At 36.8% G+C, this 20189-nt stretch overlaps 1 protein-coding gene across 1 annotated transcript; it reads right to left on the reverse strand.

Moving 5' to 3' along the window:
* Positions 1-1034: 1034 nt before the first annotated feature.
* Positions 1035-17239, reverse strand: LOC122340435 (SH3 and cysteine-rich domain-containing protein 3-like). Its single transcript, XM_043234059.1, is given in 13 exon segments — positions 1035-1701; positions 2142-2279; positions 5571-5622; positions 5714-5805; positions 7982-8028; positions 12337-12403; positions 12492-12598; positions 13110-13170; positions 13258-13355; positions 15240-15396; positions 15465-15543; positions 15623-15684; positions 17045-17239. Coding segments are annotated over 12 exon segments (1014 nt in total). The 5' UTR covers positions 15640-15684; positions 17045-17239; the 3' UTR covers positions 1035-1602.
* Positions 17240-20189: the final 2950 nt, after the last annotated feature.

A 20189-nucleotide genomic window follows, 5' to 3' on the forward strand; every position in this document is an offset into this window, starting at 1 on the left:
GCACACTTCCCTGGCACACTTGCTGGCTTTTAGATCAGCCTATTTGTGTGAGGTCACATTTTCAGCCATGACAAACATAAAGACAAAACAGAGAAACAGACTCAATCTGGAGAGAAGTCTTATTGCTGCTGTTGCCACACTTCACCCCAGAATGCAAAATCTTATTTGTGATAAATAAGTGTGAATTTCACATTAAAAAATACAATTTAGATGGACCTTTATTAATGTAAAAAATGAATAAATGAATGTAATTCAAAGCATAAAAGTATTTCTGTTAGCGTGATATCCGTTTCATGTTGTTAAATTACTGATCAGTAACAAAAAGTTATTTTTATGTAAATCCTTGTCCAGTAAAATGTGTAGATACTGTTTTATATAATGAAATGTTTCACAAATCAATGTAATTGTGTTTGATGATTGTGTAATTTTATGACAAATTTCAATTTCAATTATTTTAAAAGTTTAAAAGTACTATACCTTTAAAATTTTATTTTGTAACTTTTATTATTATTACTATGAAAATATGTAATTATTTCTTTAATGAAATGATGAAGTAGGATGTGGTAAATTAAGTCATCGAGTCATTTATTTGACTTCCTTCAGGAGTGAAGTAAATGGTTCTTTATAAATGGTTCATTAAATCAGCTACTGAACATTTTTTGCAGTGTTTCAGGGTGCATATTATTCTGCTGAAAGAGACCAGGGCCATCACGACACAACACCGCCATGAAGGGGTGTATGTGGTCTGCAACAATCTGTAGGTAATAAGTCAGCCCATTTGGGCTTTAGTGAGACCTTAAAAATGTTATATTCAGTTTCCCCCATCATGCCAACTTCATCTAGACTATCATAGCAATGAAAAAGATTAATTGAGAGGGTTGGATATTCCGTCCATTCCAATGCTACATCCCAGTGAACTTCCAGAGAAACAGTTCTCTAAACGGTTGTTTGCTATAGCATTCCCATTTCCCCTTACTGTATTTATTCAATCTGTCAGAAACATTAGTCAGAACAAGCAGAACAGAAACAGATCATTTTGGTTGTGTCGTTTAATCATATAATTGTTTAATCACATGGTTTTCAACTCTATTCTAAGGAGAAATGTAAAGTGTTTACTGTTGGTGGCTGCAGAAACAGGGTTTAAAACCATTGACATCTCCGATTAGCCTGTCTCCATGAAGACCCAGTGATTAAGTGTTTGCTCGCTAAATGTGATCAATGTAGGTATTGCCAGAGTGACTTTCATAAATAAAATGTAGCATTGGGATTTTTTTCAGAAAATGGTTTGTATGTTGCTCACATCAGCTAGGATTACACTATCATTCTTGCAGTATGAATTCATTGATTATGTTCCTAATAAAATAACCGGTCAACAGGTGAGCAATGATTTTATTCCTTTCTGAGATCTTTTGCACTCATATATTGTGCTTGCTGACTAATAAATTAAGACCCATGTGTTAATGAACATATATATATTCATATTTCTGTCAGAGTGACAGTTAGGTCAGATATTTTTCTTGTCATTTCTTGTTTATTTATTCTATTTTCCATCCATTCATCCTTAAGCTTTACTTATTTTCTTCATGTTTAAATCTCTGTTGTTCAGAGCTCCTGCAGCAGGTCAGCGGGGAAGAAGCCTAGTTTGCGGCCAGTGCTGACCTTCAGATATCCATTCACTTCTTCTCCTTTCTTCACCACAATCTACAAACAAGCACACAGTTATAGATGATGATATATGAACAATCAATCAGTGATCAGTCAATAAACTGCCTCTAAACTTTGACCTTTTCATGGATGGTGCCAACCACCATTTTCTGCACAAATGAGAAGATGATGATTGTTGTACAGTATAGTTGATGCGTATTACATTGTGATATAAATTTCTTCCTTCACATCTTCTGTTATATTCACCACAGTTTCAACAGAATATGCAAACAACATGAAAAAAACTCAATTGTTTTGTAATTTATCTTTTAATTTACAGATGAAGTACTGTACAGAAAATGGTAACAAAACACTTAATTTGTGCTAACAAGAACAAATAAATAAACAAAAAAAAATTTTTTCTCAAAGTATAATTTGACAATCTATGTGCATTGTTTTGCTAAAAGACTTCAACATCATCACAGACACACACTGACCTGATCTTTCTTCAGGGTAATCTGGCCCATCTCTCTGTTTCCCACAAAGGAGCGTGTCACTTTATACACCCTCTCGCCGGCTCGCACCCTGATAATGTAAGTCATGGGCAAGTATCCGGTCTTCTCCCCAATCTTACCCTAGAGCACACAGAAGAAGAGAGAGATTGCAATGAGCTCGTAATCACCAGTGGAAATAAGAAGTAAGAAATGGGAAGTTTCCAAAAGCACACTGGTCCTCACCATGTTTTTACTAGCCCATTATGTATCTAACCATCCAAGTGCACATTCAACTCCGCAGTCAGTATCATGGATGTAAGGACAGAGCAAGTTCAAATATCTTTTCTAGTCTGTATTTGTAATGTCTTGTCTTTTAATGCCATTGTTTTAGATTTTTTAAATTTGTAAATTTGAACATTTCTACTCTGGATGCAACAATTATCCTTTTACGCACCACAAGAAAGCGGCAGTTGCTAATCATTTGAACATAGTGTTTGTCACAACTATGAAACCAATTAATTTCAATGGCTTGTTGCTACATCAGTTTGTTGCAGTGCCAGTGCTGCACACTTTAAATTAGTACACTTCTGGTATCGCTACCTTACCTTGGTGGAGGTTTGAGTGCCTAAATGATCCTAGGACATACGTTGTTGGGGGCTATATGCCCCTGGTAGGGAGGAAAGGAGCCTAAGTAAGTGCGGGAAGACATAGCGGGGCTCATCTCCACCCACAGTTTGGGTTCTGGAACCCAACTCTTTGAAAGGTGGCTGGACTCCACTACTCTGGAGCTGCCTGCGGTGAGAGGTGGCAGGCTGGTGTGGACTTGCTATTGCTTATGGGCTAGGGGCCCATGCATATAAACATAATCACATCAACAAGTGCTAACATTTCCCAAGATCCCAGTAGTAATGACTTTATTCCATCTTATACTGTTCAGTGCTTTGATACAATCTGTATTGTTAAAAGCACTATATAAATACAAGTGACTTTATATACTACTTTACTTCCAAGATCTAGGAACTATCAGAGATTGTTAATGTAACTACAAAATGTATGTTAGACCATATTCCATCTAAGCTGATTCCAGAAGTTATAGACCTAGTCCCCAAAACCTTGGCTGTTTGGTAAGACTCTTATTAAAGAGATCTTGACCCCAAAGACTTCATTAATTATAGACCCCATCAAATCTCCCTCTTCTGTCAAAGATACTAGAAAAGGTAATATCCTCACAATTATATTTCTTAGAAAAAAATCTGTGAGGATTTCCAATCAGGATTTAGACCATACCGTAGCACTGAGACTGCTCACATTAGAGTTCCAAACGACCGGCTTCTATTATCTGATTGCGGTTGTATTTCTTTATTAGTAATATTGGATCTTAGTACTGTGTTCAACACTATCAACCTCAACATTCTCTTGAAGAGACTAGAAAACTATGTTGGCATTAGTGGAAGCGCCTTAGCATGGTTCAAATCGTATTTATCTGATCGCTGATCAGTTTGTAGCAGTAAATGAGGAAATATCATATCGATCACAAGAGAAATATGGAGTACCTCAAGGCTCAGTACTAGCGCCATTATTTTCACACTTTGCATGTTACCTCTGGGAGATATTATCAATAGACATAGTGTTTTTTTAGACATGGCTTTTTTTGTTATGCTGATAATAATCAGCTCTATATTTCTTTGCAGTCCGGTTGTAACATATATATAACTATGTATTATATGTAACATATGACACACTTTTTGTTGTTGTTTTCTTGTCCCGTGTGCCCTACTTTCTGTTAATTGTCTCATTGTGTTCAGGTGTGTCTTGTTAATTTAGTCATTTACTTTGTGTATATACGTTCCTGTCTATCCTATGTTAAATGGTCTGGTCTTGTCTATTAATGCGTGTTGTATAGCCTGCCTATTTGCTCTTCAGTAGAAGATTAAAGGCTGTTAAAAGCTATATTCTTGTTGAGCGCTCCTTCCTGAACCACACCGGTGATACACATCAAATTAAGAAACTGACAGAATGCATAGTTAATATAAAAAAAAACTGGATGACGTGTAATTTCTTAATGCTAAAGTCTGAAAAAATAGAGGTGCTAATTATTGGATCTAAAAACCACACATTTAATAATCTAGAACACTGTATAACACTTGATGGCTGCTCAGTTGAGCAATCTTTCCTTTAAAACCCATGTTTCTAGCATCTGTAAAACTATGTTTTTCATCTCAAAAGCATCTAAATGGCAACCTATGCTCTCAATGTCAAATGCAGAAATGTTAATTCTTGCATTCATGACCTTGACCTTGAGGTTAGACTATTGTAATGCTTTTTAAGTGGTTGTTCTGCATGCTTGATAAACAAATGTCTATCGTGTCAAATTCCTTTATGGAATGAGACACTGCGTACAAAACGCTATGGTAAACGCCTGCTGAGTGACCATGCTCTGAATCTGCTGTAGAATCTGTCCAGTGGAAGGGCGTGACGTCCTGGTCTGGTGACGTCAACAACCAGGAAAGTATAAAGGCATGAGCCGTGAAGCCAGCGACAGCTTCATAGTCATAAATACCTACACTGGTAGAGACGCCGGAAGTATCTATCACTTCTGCTGCTCAGAAATTGTGCTGCATGTATCAGAAGTTGCGTGCTCCGACCCTGTTATCACACTACATGTGTATTGTACCCGCATCCATATGCATGCCTTTACCATAAAAGTTACCATAAGCATGTTCAAACCTGGCTATTATTCAAGAAAGCATTTTTTAGCAACTACTTGGCAATTGTAAACTAAATGACCCTTTAATCTTAATATCTTTTTTGCTATTTTCTGACCATACATAAAAAGGCACAATATTTATCTTGCATGCAAAACCAAACTTTTCCATAACATGGAGTCAAACATGCTTTTCCCTCATTTTGCCCTGAAAATAGTTGTTTGAGTCCTCAATTTCCTCTGTTTAAAAAGTTGGAAAATCAATGCTGGAAGGGGTTCAAATATGCAAAAGATGCTGAAAACTGAATCACAGGACCAAGAGGATTTTTTGCGAAGAACAGTGAAGAGATTAACTGTTCAGAACAAACAAGGGATTCGTGAACAATCATCACAAAACAAAGACAAAAAAAGTCATAGATCATCCAGGTAACCATATGCAGTATTAAGAACCTGGACATGTAAACATCTTTTACGTCTTACTCAGGACAGTACTAATTATAAAACAACACACATTTTGTATGATCTTTCTTATTTTGTCAAAATTATCCACATCTTCACATTTGCCACCTATGATGTAATGGGTCACGTGGAGGGATACAGGAGTTCTCTAGAAAGGGGACCATGGTTACAGTACATGTGTAACCCAAGAAACTATTGGGCCACCGTAGCACCATTTCCAAGCCACTGAGTAATCAACATCACAGTGTGTTTTGTTGTGAAAAACTCACCCTCCACCACTCCTCATTGGAGTCATCCAGCACTGTGATGCGATCTCCTGGACTAAAACACAAACACACATCATTTACAAACTGAACTTATGAAGCTTATGACAATGCGATCTATGGCTAAACTGAAATGTGAATAAACTCACTGGAAGTCCAGGTCATCTTTCTCGATGGCTTTAAAGCGATACAAAGCCATATAATAGTGAGACTGACTGAATGTCTGCTGCTGCTTCTTGTTCTGCAACATCAAGAGAAGGTTAGAGGGTTTGTATGAAAGTATATCAGTATCAAAATTCAAAAGCTTGTTGATCTGAATGTGAGAACTTATTAATATTTGTATTTGTAGGTTAGAATTTACACTCACAGCTCTGATTTGAAAAACCGCAAAATTACGTTTACATGTTGTTTGATCATGTGTGTACACAACCACAATATAATAGTAAAAATCCCCCAGTGTTTTTTTTTCTTTTTAAATAATAACCCTTTACCTTTGCTATTGTCAGAATCTGGCCAGATGTATGCCTCACTTTTATGATTTTTGACTGACACTGGTGTTTTAGCACATATAAGGTTTATATACGATTTGTGTGTACGATTTGTAGAGGGGGATTTTCTGCCTCTGGTCTATTCATCCTTACCTCTTATGATTTTTTTTTTTATCCCTGGGGGGATAAAATGATTCACTAAACACAGTATTATAACGGGGAGTCAGAGATGTGCGGATCCAATTGCAAACTTTATTTGAGGAAGGTCATAGAGGCAGAGAGTCAATGACAGTGACAGGAATATAGAAGACAAAGACAGGGTCATAAACGATACCAGGCAATGGTCAGGGCGTGCAGTGATAATCAAGGTCACAGAGTCCAGGCAAGGGGTCAAACAATCAGAGAAATAAGGAGGCAGTCAAGGCATCAAGAATGCTCAGAATTATCAGCCGGGGCAAGAATAAGACAAGGGGTTTATATAGGGGAGATAATGTGGAGCACCTGGGCAGGTAATCAGTCACAAGGGCAAGGCTTGATGGGAACTGTAATTCGGGGGGTGTCCGTCGGAGATAGCCACTGAGGCACGGTTCATGACAACTATGAAGGCCCGTTCTGATTCGAATGATTTGTGAAATGATTTTGCGATGCAATGGTTGAACTGACTCTGAGTTTTCCCTTGTATTAAAAACATTTCATGACATGATACTTGTCTAAAAAGACATCATTTATCATGATTTATCAGAGAAAGAAAAAAGTTTTCAAAAGTGCCCTCCTCTGCTTTTTTTTTTTTTTTTTACAAATCACACCTATATATATAGACCCTAGCAAATTACCTATGTAATAATGTGCTAGTTAACAAGTTTCACTGCTAAATGCAACTAAAGTTTACAGTCTCATAAGAACTGTTTACCACCCCTCAGAATACTACCATTGAGAAATTTAACAAACGTATGTTATGGACTTTTCATGAAGACTCATATCAACTTGAATAGCACACCTCTTCACAGGAAACCACATATTTTTGAGGGACCTTTCATGTCATAGCACAAACGTTGTGAGGCGAGTTATGCACCGATATGCAGTAGTTAGAGTTGTTTCAACCCCTATGGCTGGGTACACACTAAAACATTTTTTAATCTTAAAAGACACTCTCTGCTGTCCCAATCCTTTTGTGTTGCACCATGACTGCGTATGTTATTATGCTTCGGCCTTTTGTCAGCTAGCTTTTTGATTGGACATTGTTTTGTTTCATGTGATAATCTCCACATTTTACACGCGTTTGTTCTCACCCCTCACACATCAAGATTTTCGATTGTAAATATTCAACATGTTGAATATTTAAGATTCGCAATTGGGGCACTTATAAGACAATCTTTAGAACTACCGAGATTACCTTTGAATTATATAAAATTGTCAGAAGGGAAGAAATTGGCTCAAAATAGCCTAACTCCAGGGTGCCTAATCCTGCTCCTGTCCATCGACTGTCTTGAAAAGTTCAAACACGCCTGCTTTAAATTTTCAGTTGATCCTAAAAACTTTTCTGAGTTGCTTCAGGTGTGTTTAATTGAGTTGGAGCTGAACTTTGCAGGAGCAGGATTGGGCAGCCCTGCCCTAACCCATCACTATGAGCAATAGTTATAGGCATAGTTAGCAAGCAACTATAATGACAGCTAAAAACACCCAAGTTACCACAAGCACTAAATAAAAAGACAAACTAAAGGCCTCTCTCTCACACACACACACACACGAGCACACATTTAAACTTGAAAAGAGTATTAAAATATTAATCCTTAATATTCTGCAAACAGGGTTGGAAAAAGAAAGTATATAATGTCTGTGTAAAGTTAATAAACCAGCTCATGCAAATGTTTAAAATGTAATTGTTTCTTAGTTTAACACAGCATGAACACTAGTGCAGCAGCCTTTTACCTTGTCATCTGTTGCTGTTTTGTCTTTCTTGTCTCCATCTTGCTTTCCTAAAGGATAAAGTGTGCCCATTCAAAATATCTTTTTGGAATTAATGAATATAAAATGCCAGCATAAACTGATTAAAAGGCAAACTGTCTTCTTTTTATCTCTCAAAATACCAGAATTAGGAGGCTGATGTCATATTGTTAGGTGAAAGAGATAAGTAAGGAGTTAAGCTAGTTATAATATATTGCTGTGTCTTTGGCTGAATTGGTTGAGGGTTCTCTTTCGTAGTAACTCTGTGCATGTTGAGAGCACAATGGGGAAACAGCAGTGGTCACATGCTCTGAAGCAATAACAGTTCGTTTGTACAGTTTAATGGTAGACAATGCCCATAATGAGCTACTGGTGACAATATGCTCAACATGTATGTAGCCTGTGTGGAAGTTTGTTGCACCAAGGCTGTGTTGGAGGGATCTGATTGCCTACCTAGTCAAAAATAAATGTACTAAAATATATTTAAATTGAATTTATTTTATGTTAAGTATATATACTACAATTACATTAGCATGCCTACATACTGAATGAAAATAGCCCATAATTGGATAACACTTTATAAAACTACACACTATGAATCATTAGTTAAGCGTTTGTAAATAATCAGTTCATCCTTTATAAAGCATTGTTACAACATTAATAGTCATTTATAAATACAGCTACAAATGCCTTGTTCTTGATTTATTAACATATTTAGGAGATTAAAGGCTCAGTTATCGTCCTAACAGAAAAAATATAAATAAACACAACAGAGGGATACAGAACTACTAATATCAGGATGCAAAAAAAAAATACCCCAAAAAACTATACAACTGTACACTTGAATTTTTAACCTATGAAACCATTTACTTAAACTTAATTGTTAAATCTAATTGTTCTTATTTACCACTGAGACCTCCTAAACTGGTTTGTAATTAATGTAATAATTTAGAAATTATAAAATGATCATTAATAAAGTATGAAAATAAGACTTTTGTAACATTATATATTTCCTCAAAAACAAAGGCCTTTATAGATGCCCATGTAAGCTGCTGTAAGGATCTCATCTTTTTAGTCATGACCCAGAGCTCATGACCATAGGTGAGAGTAGGAACATAGATCGACTGGCAAATCGAAAGCTTCGCCTTGCAGCTCAGGTCCTTCTTCACCACGACAGACCGGTACATTGACCAAATTCACTGACCGATCCATCTATCGTTCTCTTGTTCCATTATTCCCTCACTCGTGAACAAGATCCCAAGATACTTAAACTCCTCCACCTGAGGCAGGAACTCCCTACCAACCTGAAGGGGGCAAGCCACCCTTGTCCGACTGAGAACCATGGCCTCAGACTTGATGGCGCTGATTCTCATCCCAATCACTTTGGCTGCAAACCGCCCAAGCGCACACTGTAGGTCCTGGCTAGATGCAGCCAACAGGACAATATCATCCACAAAAAGCAGAGACAAGATCCTGTGGTCACCAAACCCGACCCCCAGAACCAAGCTCCTGCTCTGATCATACAGGGACCGGACAGCCCTTAGCAAAGGGCCCCGTACCCCATGTTCCAAGAGCACCCCCCACAGAAGGCTGCAAGGGACCCGGTCGAATGCCTTCTCCAAATCCACAAAGCACATGTGGTCTCCCATGAACCCTATCCTGTATCCTTGACCAGAACGAAAGCCGCATTGTTCTTTTTTTGGATTTAAGGTTCCCCTCAAAATCCTTCTGGGAAAACATCTTGTGGACAGATGAGACCAAGATGCAGCTTTTTGTAAAGCACATCATTCTACTGTTTACCAAAAACGGAATGAGGCCTACACAGAAAAGAACACAGTACCTACATTCGAATATGGTTGGAGTTGTATTGCTGCCACTAGCACTGGGTGCCTTGACTGTGTCCCAGGCATTATGAAATGTGGGGATTATCAAAGGATTTTGGTGCGCAATGTAGAACCCAGTGTCAGAAAGCTGGGTTTGTTTTTGAGATATTGGGTCTTTCAGAAGGACAATGACCTCAAACATACTTCAAAAAGCACCCAGAAATGGATGGCAAGCGCTGGAGCGTGAAGTGGACAGCAATGAGTTCAGATCTAGATCCTATTGAACACCTTTGGATAGGTATTAAAACTGCTGTTGGGAAAAGGCGCCCTTCCAATATAAGAGACCTGGAGCAGTTTGTATTAATGCAGAACTTTTCTGTGAGAAATACACGATTTTCTGGAAAATGATCAGGGGTGCCAACAATTTTGGCCATGAGTGTATTTGTAAGTCAAGAGCTACTTTTTAATTTGTTAAAACTTTCTTCACATTCTCACTTGCTGTGTCCCAAATCTTATAACCTATTTTGGACAGGTTCCTCTAAGAAATAACTATCTGAGAAGGCACATGTGTAGAACCATTGAAAAACCTAAGCAGAGACCCATTTAATGATTTAATGACTGAAATGAAAAAGTTAAGATATATATATATATATATATATATATATATATATATATATATATATATATATATATATATATATATATATATATATATATATATAAACAATTTGACTTTATAAAATTTACTTGTATAATAAATGGCTGTGCACTTTTGTTTTCTACTGAATGCGTGCATAAAGTCATACAAAAATTGTAATTCCAAGATTTTTTTAAGTTAATTCTTGGATCATGTAAGCACATGAATGGTCGGTGAAGTCCTGAATGAAGTGTATTTTAATGAGGGATAGAATGAGTGAAAGAACGCAGACAATGAGTCCATCTGAATAGACAATTTACTTACAGGATCAATCGATTCTTTCAGGAACAGATTCAGATTAAGAACGAGATGCAATCGAAGGTCGAGCATATCAGTACAGGGTCCTACCCTGGAGGAGGCAGACTCAGCCCTAGCTTTGCTCTGTCACATCTGAGCACTAAGATGCTTTGTTAAGCAAACACAAAGCTTCAGGACCAGGTCCTGAAGCTTTGTGTTTGCTCAACAAAGCATCTTAGTGCATCTCGATAATGTCAGGACCTATGATTTGTATGTAAACGGTGTATCTGAGTTATATAATATTATCACTAACAGTTGCTTGGGGACGCTAGTGACAAATGAAAACCAGATGCCTGTTTATAAATGAGCAAGTCAATTATTGCAACTGTTATGTTTACACAGAAATGAAACTGCTCACAAAAATGCAAAAGAAGCAGTTAAAAATAACAACATTAAATTAATTGTGAATTTAAATAAGAGTGAAGGAGAAAAAGGTCAATGGTTATACAGAACTCAAAGGAAATTGGGAGCACCTAGAAAAACGAGAGATTAAATAGTGATATCAAAGATTGGATTTGGGCACCCAAGATTAAATAGAAGACTTCATGAAATGGGAAAACATTTTTGTGGGCAAGAGGAATCAGTGAAACATCTTATGTGGTATTGTCAGAAATACGAGAAGGATTCAGAAAGATGTCAGAATGTCAGAAAGAAGGATTCTAATAAAATATGTAGATTTTTTACAAAATAATATGTGAAATAAATGTTATAGTTTTATTTTCTAGTATCTTAAAATAACACGTGGGAAAGAAAATAATACAAATTATTATGAAATTATTTTGATCCACACTCCATACCAGCTGGTGGCTGAAATACACCATTTTGTTGTTTGTCAACCGCCAATAAATTTCGAGAAGAAGAAGCAAGTGAGTTTGTTTTGGTAGAGGGAAACATCTCATGAACTTAATGCTACCTTCTTACTCCTTTTTAAGTCCAGTTTAAGAACTATTCATGTTTACACTCAAACTATACTACACTATATTCTGACTACTACTGTTAGGCATATATTTTTGAAATCGATTAAATCGAAAACGACTAATGTTACTCTATTTTCTTTTTTTTTTTTATACAAAGTTTTGTTTTTGGATACTGCTTGTGTATGTAGTGTCTTGGTCCATGCTGCCAGTTGTTCACCAGTTGTGTATAACCACACTGTGACACATCTATGACTCGCTGCTTCAATCAATGTGGCGGTGATTCACTGACCTAGGATCTCTTCTGATTGTCTTCACTTCATGGACTGGATTGTTGAATTATAACATTGCATTACACTCAAATACCATATTGCATTATTGTTCAGTTGACTCTTTATACACAAAGAAAATTGGTTTTATTCAATACCAGCTGATTTTTCTGTTGAATCACTCATAAAAAAGAAGAGGTTGTGTTGCAATATATTTATTTATAGCAACACAATATCTATCTATCTATCTATCTATATATATATATCTGGGGAAAGCTTTAACTCAAAAACCTTTCAACTGAATTCCTTCAATTGAAATACAGACTACCCTGTAACTTACCCTCACCACCCTCTTCATCCTCTTTTGGTTGTTGAGCTTCCTCCTCCTCCATCATCATCATCATCATCTTAAAAAAAAGATACATGTTCATTATATATATTATAACAGGAAGCCCTCTGGTACATGTTTGATAATTCTTGACAGCAGAAGGCGACCCCTTACATTCTTTTTTTGTCCTCTGAACCTTTCTTCCTCTCTTTATTGGCCATGATTACACCCACTCTCAGTGTTTCAAACACTGGATCAGTGCGGTTCTGCTGACCTGTGCAAAAGCAGCTTTAATTCTATAGTTGTTTTGTGTTTTATCTTCAAACACTGTAAAATGCAGACTCTATTTTATCAGAACTAGGCTCACCATACACAACAGTAGCTGCATGTCTATTACAAATTTGCACAAACTCTGCAGACGTGTGTAGTGTAAACTGGAAAGCCCCTTATACTGCAGAACGACCACATATTCAGTGTTTCTTCGAGGTTATAGTACATTGAACAATGATTTTATGACTTTTACATATGATCATACATTGTATGTGACCTGAAAATGCGAAAAAACCTGTTTCCATTGCAGGTTTTTTTTCTCGAATTACCTAAACAAACCACCTCATGCAAGCGTAACACTTTAGTGAAATTTGGGTGTTTTCGCAAAATTGACGCGTTTCCATTTGGCGAATTTTCAATTCACTAATTTAATTTGCATAATTTAAAGGGAAATGGAAATTTAACAATGATTATTAATTTCTTTCTTTCTATTGTATTTATGAAAAGATACTCACCAGGGTTATTGATCTCTTGATCGTAGAGTGGAGAGCTGTATGCCCGTCTAAATCCAGGCGGCTGACAAAGACGATATTAATGAAAATAATGAAACTGACAGTGTGATTATATCATATCATATACAGTATGTATAATAAAATGTCTCACTATTTTGCCAAAGCATCTCTGGAACTGCACATATGACTGGCACGAGTGGTGAATGTTGGTCTTGCAGTTTTTGCAGCGCAAGGCAAATTTATTATTGACTAAAAGTAGAAAAGAAATCAGCCATTATACCAAATGACCTTTTGTAATGGGTATGACTTATTTCTCACATGAGCATTATATGCAGCTTTATTGTACACCCTTTGACACATACACATGCCCACTGTCCTAACCACAGACAGAAGAACTACTACAACAAAACCACTGGACTTAAAATGAAAATAACTTTCTACATTTTACCATTAAATTGACGTTGGCTTTTTATTTTCAATTTTATATGTCAGTGTCTCCTTTGGTTAAGCTGTTGGAATTCGACACAGGCTTTGCAAACAGTAATGCCTCAAAATTTAAGTAAACTCTGATCCATGTTACAAACAAAATCAAAACTAGAGGTATGTTGTATAACCTGGTGGGAAAGTACCCTATTGCACAGAAAAGCTTTAAAACTACTGTTAATACCCAAACAGCTGTTCATAACAGCTATAATACATTCCTAGTTACACTACTTACTAACTACAGGTGAAATCTGGACAGTACCTCTTTTACTGTATATACAGTACACAAATACATTATAATAAAATATTCCACTAATACAATTTTTCCGTATTCCAAATGCTGCTGTGAGTTCCTAGATACAAGACCGATTTACTACATGTGAGATATTGCCAGTACCTCTGTTACTGTACTGTAATGTACAGATTTTCAGTAATAAAAGTTTCTGTAATTTACCAAATATTTTTTTCACGCTGCAAAACCTGTAGTACATTCCTAGTGGCCAGACTGACTCACTACAGGCTAAAGTTTGCCATTATCACCTTTACTGTACATACAGTAAATAATTTTTCTTAGAAAACAATCACTGTACTTTACCAAAAGGGTTTTTCATGTTTCAAAGGTTGTAGTATGTTCCTAGTGGCCAGACTGACCAAGACTTTCAAGACTCTCACTGACAGCAACACTCCACACTGTATATACTAAATACTATCTATTGGCCACTCTATTGAATTTTGGTACAGTAAATATATTAGGCACAAGTAGGTATTGGAACTGCTGTTGATTATAAAACTGTCACGTGTAGTTCCTTCAGAAACAATGACAGTGTCGCTGTTGCGTCTGTCGCCATGAAATTGCAAAAACGCTTGTCATTGCAAATTTAAATTTGCGCTTTTTTTAATTCAGAGTGTGGACTGTTTTAAAGCAAAAGTAATTGTGCACTGTATGTACCGTAATGGAGATATTGGCAGCATTTCTGCTGTAGTGTTTGTATGACAACTATGAATGTATTACACTGTTGGAAATTGAAAACCCCTTTGATGAATTACAATAATCTTTAAAAACAAATATATTTGTTAACAGTACATGCAGGGAAAAAACATACAACCATTGGAACATAAAAAGAACACTTTTGTTGAATTAAAATTTCTAAGAATAATTGTCTACTGTACATACATTATCCAGAAATTGGCACTGCAATGTACTACAACATGTTCTTTACTTTTTCAATTTTGTTTTTTTACAGTTACTGTATTTATTTGTCTTTTTTACTTGCATATATTAGTGGAATTTCTTCAAATAAATTAAGTAAGTATGAAGTATAAATTTATATTTTCAGTCACTTTGCATACAAGGTATTTACTATGGGTTTGTACTGAGATGTATATTTGCAGACGGTCCCTAAAGCAGGTTAGATCAAAACTAAAACCACGATATTATACATTACTATCACTCTGTATTCTACATATAATATCACTGATACTGTTCAGTGCTTTGACACAATCTGTACTGTTAAAAGCACTATATAAATAAAACTGATTGAATGATCGATCTAGTGGAAGCGAAATATTCTAGGTGTTGTTTTGACTGTAGGGAAGACACACACCTACAAATAGAATTACTTCTCGTGGTTGAATTTCAGATGAACTTACGAACAATCATTCGTGCACAGACATCACAAAACTTGGGTTTCTTGCAGTAGTGGTCCTTAAATTTGTGTGGCCTGTCATTGACTTGAACTACAGGCTCAGGGGTCGGAGGGGGAAGGGCCTCTTCTTCCTCCACCTCTTCATCATAAACAAAATAAACCTGAGAAGAACAGAAAGTGAGCTTCGTGCAAAAAATACAAACACAAGGAGACAGACTGGCATACATACAGTGTTTTCGTCCTCCTTTACGACATTGTCCGGAGCTGGAGGGTTATCATGGATATCCAGCGAATCTTTATCCTCGAGTCTGAAACACAATCAGCATCTGGATAGTTATGCACTTATATAATGTTGCTGAAAGAAAATATAATCTGTGGACGACTCACTGGTCATATTGAGCCATAAATACAGCCTTTTCAGCCTGCAGTCAGTCAGGAGAATTCAGCACCTGCACCACCATGACACATAAATCATATTCGTTCAGATCATCGAAGTATAAGTACTTCAGAAAAGTAAAATGAATTTAGCTGCATCAAAATACATTATGCGGACACAGGAGGCAAACTATTATTTATGTAATAATAAATGTACATTTTGCACGTTCAGAAGAAGTAAGCTGCCTAAACAGGTTTGTGTCAGTAAATGTAATAATAATCATTCAAACTCATCTGATTTCTCTTTTAAAAAATGGTTTAACAGTTGTATCTCAATGGTAAACAAATTGGTATTTTGTGATCTGCAACATGAAAGAATAAAAGTGTCTGCTAAATAATCAAATGTAAATGTAAATACAAGAATCTATTATAACGTACCGGATGTAGAAACACTGGACACGACCATCATGCAGCAACAAAAAAGCTTGATCTAAGTAAATGTGTGCCAATGTCTTTCCTATATATTACTGTATATACACTAAATCCACCCCTGATTTAATTGTTACATAAAATCAAGGTTTGCGTCCGTACTATGAATCTCATATTGAATTTTTAGTCGAACTTTAAAATACCTATACAGAGTGTGTTGATAATGCCTGAAATACCATAAAATTCAGAATGCTGAACAACTTGTGCAAGTCTACAGTTTGAGTCAAAATGAGCTAAAAACTCGAACACAAGTGTGTGCGAGTAATAGTTTGATAAGTATGACTTGTATTATCGATTATTATAAATAAAATTGACACTTATTTCGTTTGTGATTGCTAGTTGTCGATCAACTAAGTCCTCTGTGAAAGGAGTGAGCTTGTTTAGGTCACTCATCACTTCAGTTGGGTACAGGCTAGTTTAACATTACAATAATGCAAATTAATACTGCATGCATCTTTTATGTTGCTATAGCAGTTTGCATGAAGGTTTACACCATTAACATTAATTTTGCCCCATTTAAAAAAAAAAAAAAAATCATATCATTGCCTTCAGTTGGACCTTGTTTTTATTGTACAATGATAGTTGTGTTTCTATTCATAACTTCCGAAGAAAACATTGCAGCAGTTTGCGTAAGTTTGTGTAAAGCATAAAGAAATACGAAATGTTTGTCAAATTTGTCCAATCAAAAAAACATCAGTTCAGCCATTTACCACGCGCACACACACACACACACACACACACACACACACACACAGTTTCTATTTCTAGGCCTGGAAACTCAATCTGAAGCCAACAAAATTAGGGTCTCTCACTAGGCAGACTTTCAGAGGAAATACGATGTACATTTTCTGTTACAAGTAGCACATGAATGTAAATGTTGTAACATGAAAGCATACATTCTCAGCAGCTGAATCATGTGATCTAAACTATAGTAAATATACATACCTGTTAATGATGCTTTGCTTTACTATAATCCAATGTCTTGAATGAGTTATCAGTCAGAGATGTTGTCCTACAGTGTGTTATGTTTATTTTACATATATGAAGTTAATCTTAACTCATTAATAAGCAGACTGGTCTGAGCTGTGGAACTAACACTTGTACATGTGTCTCTGTGTCAGTGTGAGTGTTTAAAACAGATGGTGAAGAGTAATAAGACCCTCTCTCTCTCTCTCTGTCTCTCTCTCTCTCTCTCTCTCTCTCTCTGTCTCTCTCTCTCTCCTCTCTCTCTCTCTCTCTGTCTCTCTCTCTCTGTCTCTCTCTCTCTCTCTCTCTCTCTCTCTCTCTGACAGACATGCACATGTGCAGTCACTTCTAGCCATTCACAGAATCACTGCAGGCCCGTCAGTCTGTGGCCAGTGTTTAACTGGGGATTTTAACAGATTGTAACAACAATGTTCACTATCACAATCAAGTCACTTTTAAGAAGCGATTTCTGTGAAGGAGCCTATCAATGGAAATCCAAATGCAAGCTTTTGGGGGGGGGGGGATAAAATAGAATATGTTTAGTTAAAATAGAATATGTAAGCAGCTTTTATACTAATTATTTAAAATAAGCTGGTGAGACAAAACAGTGGCATGGTATGGTCGGTGCAAGCTATTTTCAGCCTTAAGTCTTGTCTGTGACCTGAAGCTAGAAGTAACAATGCTACCATTTCCTCATAAACCTCCAGCGCAAATACAGCACCCAGCAATTGTGGAAATTAAGACTCTAGTCAGTCTCACTTTTAATAACTGCTTTTATATAATTCATAAAAATCATAGCTAAGACCCCAAATGTATAAGTGCACGTAAAATGCGTACAATGTAAAATAACTTAACATATGCAATAAAAACCATGCTGATTGTCTTCTGTCTCTCTCACTAGATACTGACACTGGATGTTGTCGGAGTACAATCAATAAAAACGTTGCTCTATAAGTCATTCATTGTTGGATTACTGATAATTCAACTTGGCTAATGTCTGACTTTTCCTTGTGTCCTGTGTGCCCTCTCGTCTCCCCATGATTGTTCATTTGTGTCTTGAGTTCTCCCATTCTTACATCTTGTACTTACAGTGTGTTCAGCCCTATATTTCCTGTCCCGGGATTCAGTGCCAATGATTGTCTTCAGTTCGTCTGCTTCCCGAGTTTATGCTTGGAATGTTATCTGAATAGTTTTACATCTTTTTGCTCATTATTACACCAGGAATGTGACATATATAAAGTATCAAAGTGTTTATAACTGCTGCACAAAAAAAAGTGTGCTACAATCAATTTTGCATAACATTTAAATAGACTTTTAGTATCACTCAGAGGTGGAAAGTAATGAATTACATTTACTCTACTGTATTTGAGTAGTTATTTTGTGTGTACTTTGTAACTTCATGGTTGTGCTTAAGCCCTTTAGGTTTCTTTTTGATTTCATGGCATCGTGTATTTGAATCACATGCAGTACCTTTAGGAGCAGCTGGAGGTAAGCCAGCTCGATCACAGTAGAGTAAGTCAGTTTGTTTGGAAGCGGGAAACCAGCTTTTAAAAGCCCTTACAGCTACAGCGCTTGGGCTTTTCCAAAACAGAGCACAGTACAGCGGCAACACCAACAACGCTGTGGATTTAACATTGCATCACACTCAAACATTGACATTGTCTAATCTCTCTTCAAATTCTTCACACTTCAGCTGATCATGGAACGATAAGTTTAATTCACCTCAATGACTCAGTTGAAGGGCAAGAGTCATTTGAATTGATTTTAATGCTTTATAATGCTTTATTCGTTGGGTTTTTGCACCTGTAGAAACTAAAATAGAAACCTAAAGTCCCACCGGGAGGAGGCCCTGGGAAAGACCTAGCACGCGCTGGAGGGACTATGTCTCTCGGCTGGCCTGGGAGCTCCTCAGTGTTCCCCTGGAAGAGCTGGAGGAAGTGTCTGGGGAGAGGGAAGTCTGGGCGTCCCGCGACCCGGGGCACCCATCATAGTAGCACTTTTTAAACATATTTTAATTAAAATGACCTTTAACATTTAAAGTGACTAATTATTAAACTGTAATACATCCCTTTATATATCGGTGACAGCAGAGGGAGCCGTCACCGGAGTACTGACTCGACTACACTCCCTCTGCGGTCATTTCCTGTTTGGCCAACCAGGAAGCTCAGTAAGCTCTATGCAAAGTATCGCCAGCTTATCCTGCCTTACTGAGCGTTTCTCTGATTTATCTTGCCTGTCTCATTGTGTATGATCTCTGCCTGTTTGTTCTCTTTACTGTTTGGATTTGCCCCTTTGATCTGTCTGCAGTTCTGGATTGCCCGACTGTGTTCTGACCCACTGCCTGTTTATTTACGTTGCCTAAGGACTGCCCACGAACTTGGTACTTGGTCTGACTGCTTTCCGTTGCCGACCCTTTGCTTTAACTTGATTCCTGTCTTTGGTATTTGTCAAATAAACCCTGCAGATTCGTTGCCTCCTCGCCGTCATAACAATTAGTCAGTTAGCCCCACTAGTCATTTACAACAATCCTGTAAACATTCATTTGAAAGAATTCAAAAGCAACCTCTAAAGCAGCTCAGAAAATGCAGGAAATGGCAAACATAAAAATAAACTTTTTGAAGGCAAAGTAATGAATTGTTAGATTGCTGATAAAATTGACAAATTCAACTTGCTTTGTGGGATGACATTATTGCTGAAGACCAATTTTAGAAACTTAAAAATCTGAATCATTTTGAATTGTATTTCGTATGCTTGTGCAAGTGTTTAATGGGTGTGTATGTGCACATCAAGTTTATATGTATGTGCAAGTGCCTATAGGTGTATACGTGCTTTAGTTTATTTGTATATGCAAATTATATGCAAGTGTATATGCATATGGATTTCATATTAGTGTGCATGGGTATATTGAACATCCAATAGTATATGTGAATAGTTTATAAGCTAGGTGTATATGCACATGTTTTCTGCATGTACTGATAAGTGAAGTGGGGCCTAATAGTCAACTTTCTGCCATTCTCCACCGGTTCTCCTTAAACTTCTCTATTTGTAATCTCTGACTGTTGTTCTGTCTAATCCTGGCCTATCCCTGCTCTCATGGTTGCATAGCAGGCTCATAACTGATTTA

This window comes from Puntigrus tetrazona, unplaced genomic scaffold (assembly GCF_018831695.1).
Source record: "Puntigrus tetrazona isolate hp1 unplaced genomic scaffold, ASM1883169v1 S000001056, whole genome shotgun sequence".
In the NCBI taxonomy this organism is placed as follows: Eukaryota; Metazoa; Chordata; class Actinopteri; order Cypriniformes; family Cyprinidae; genus Puntigrus; species Puntigrus tetrazona.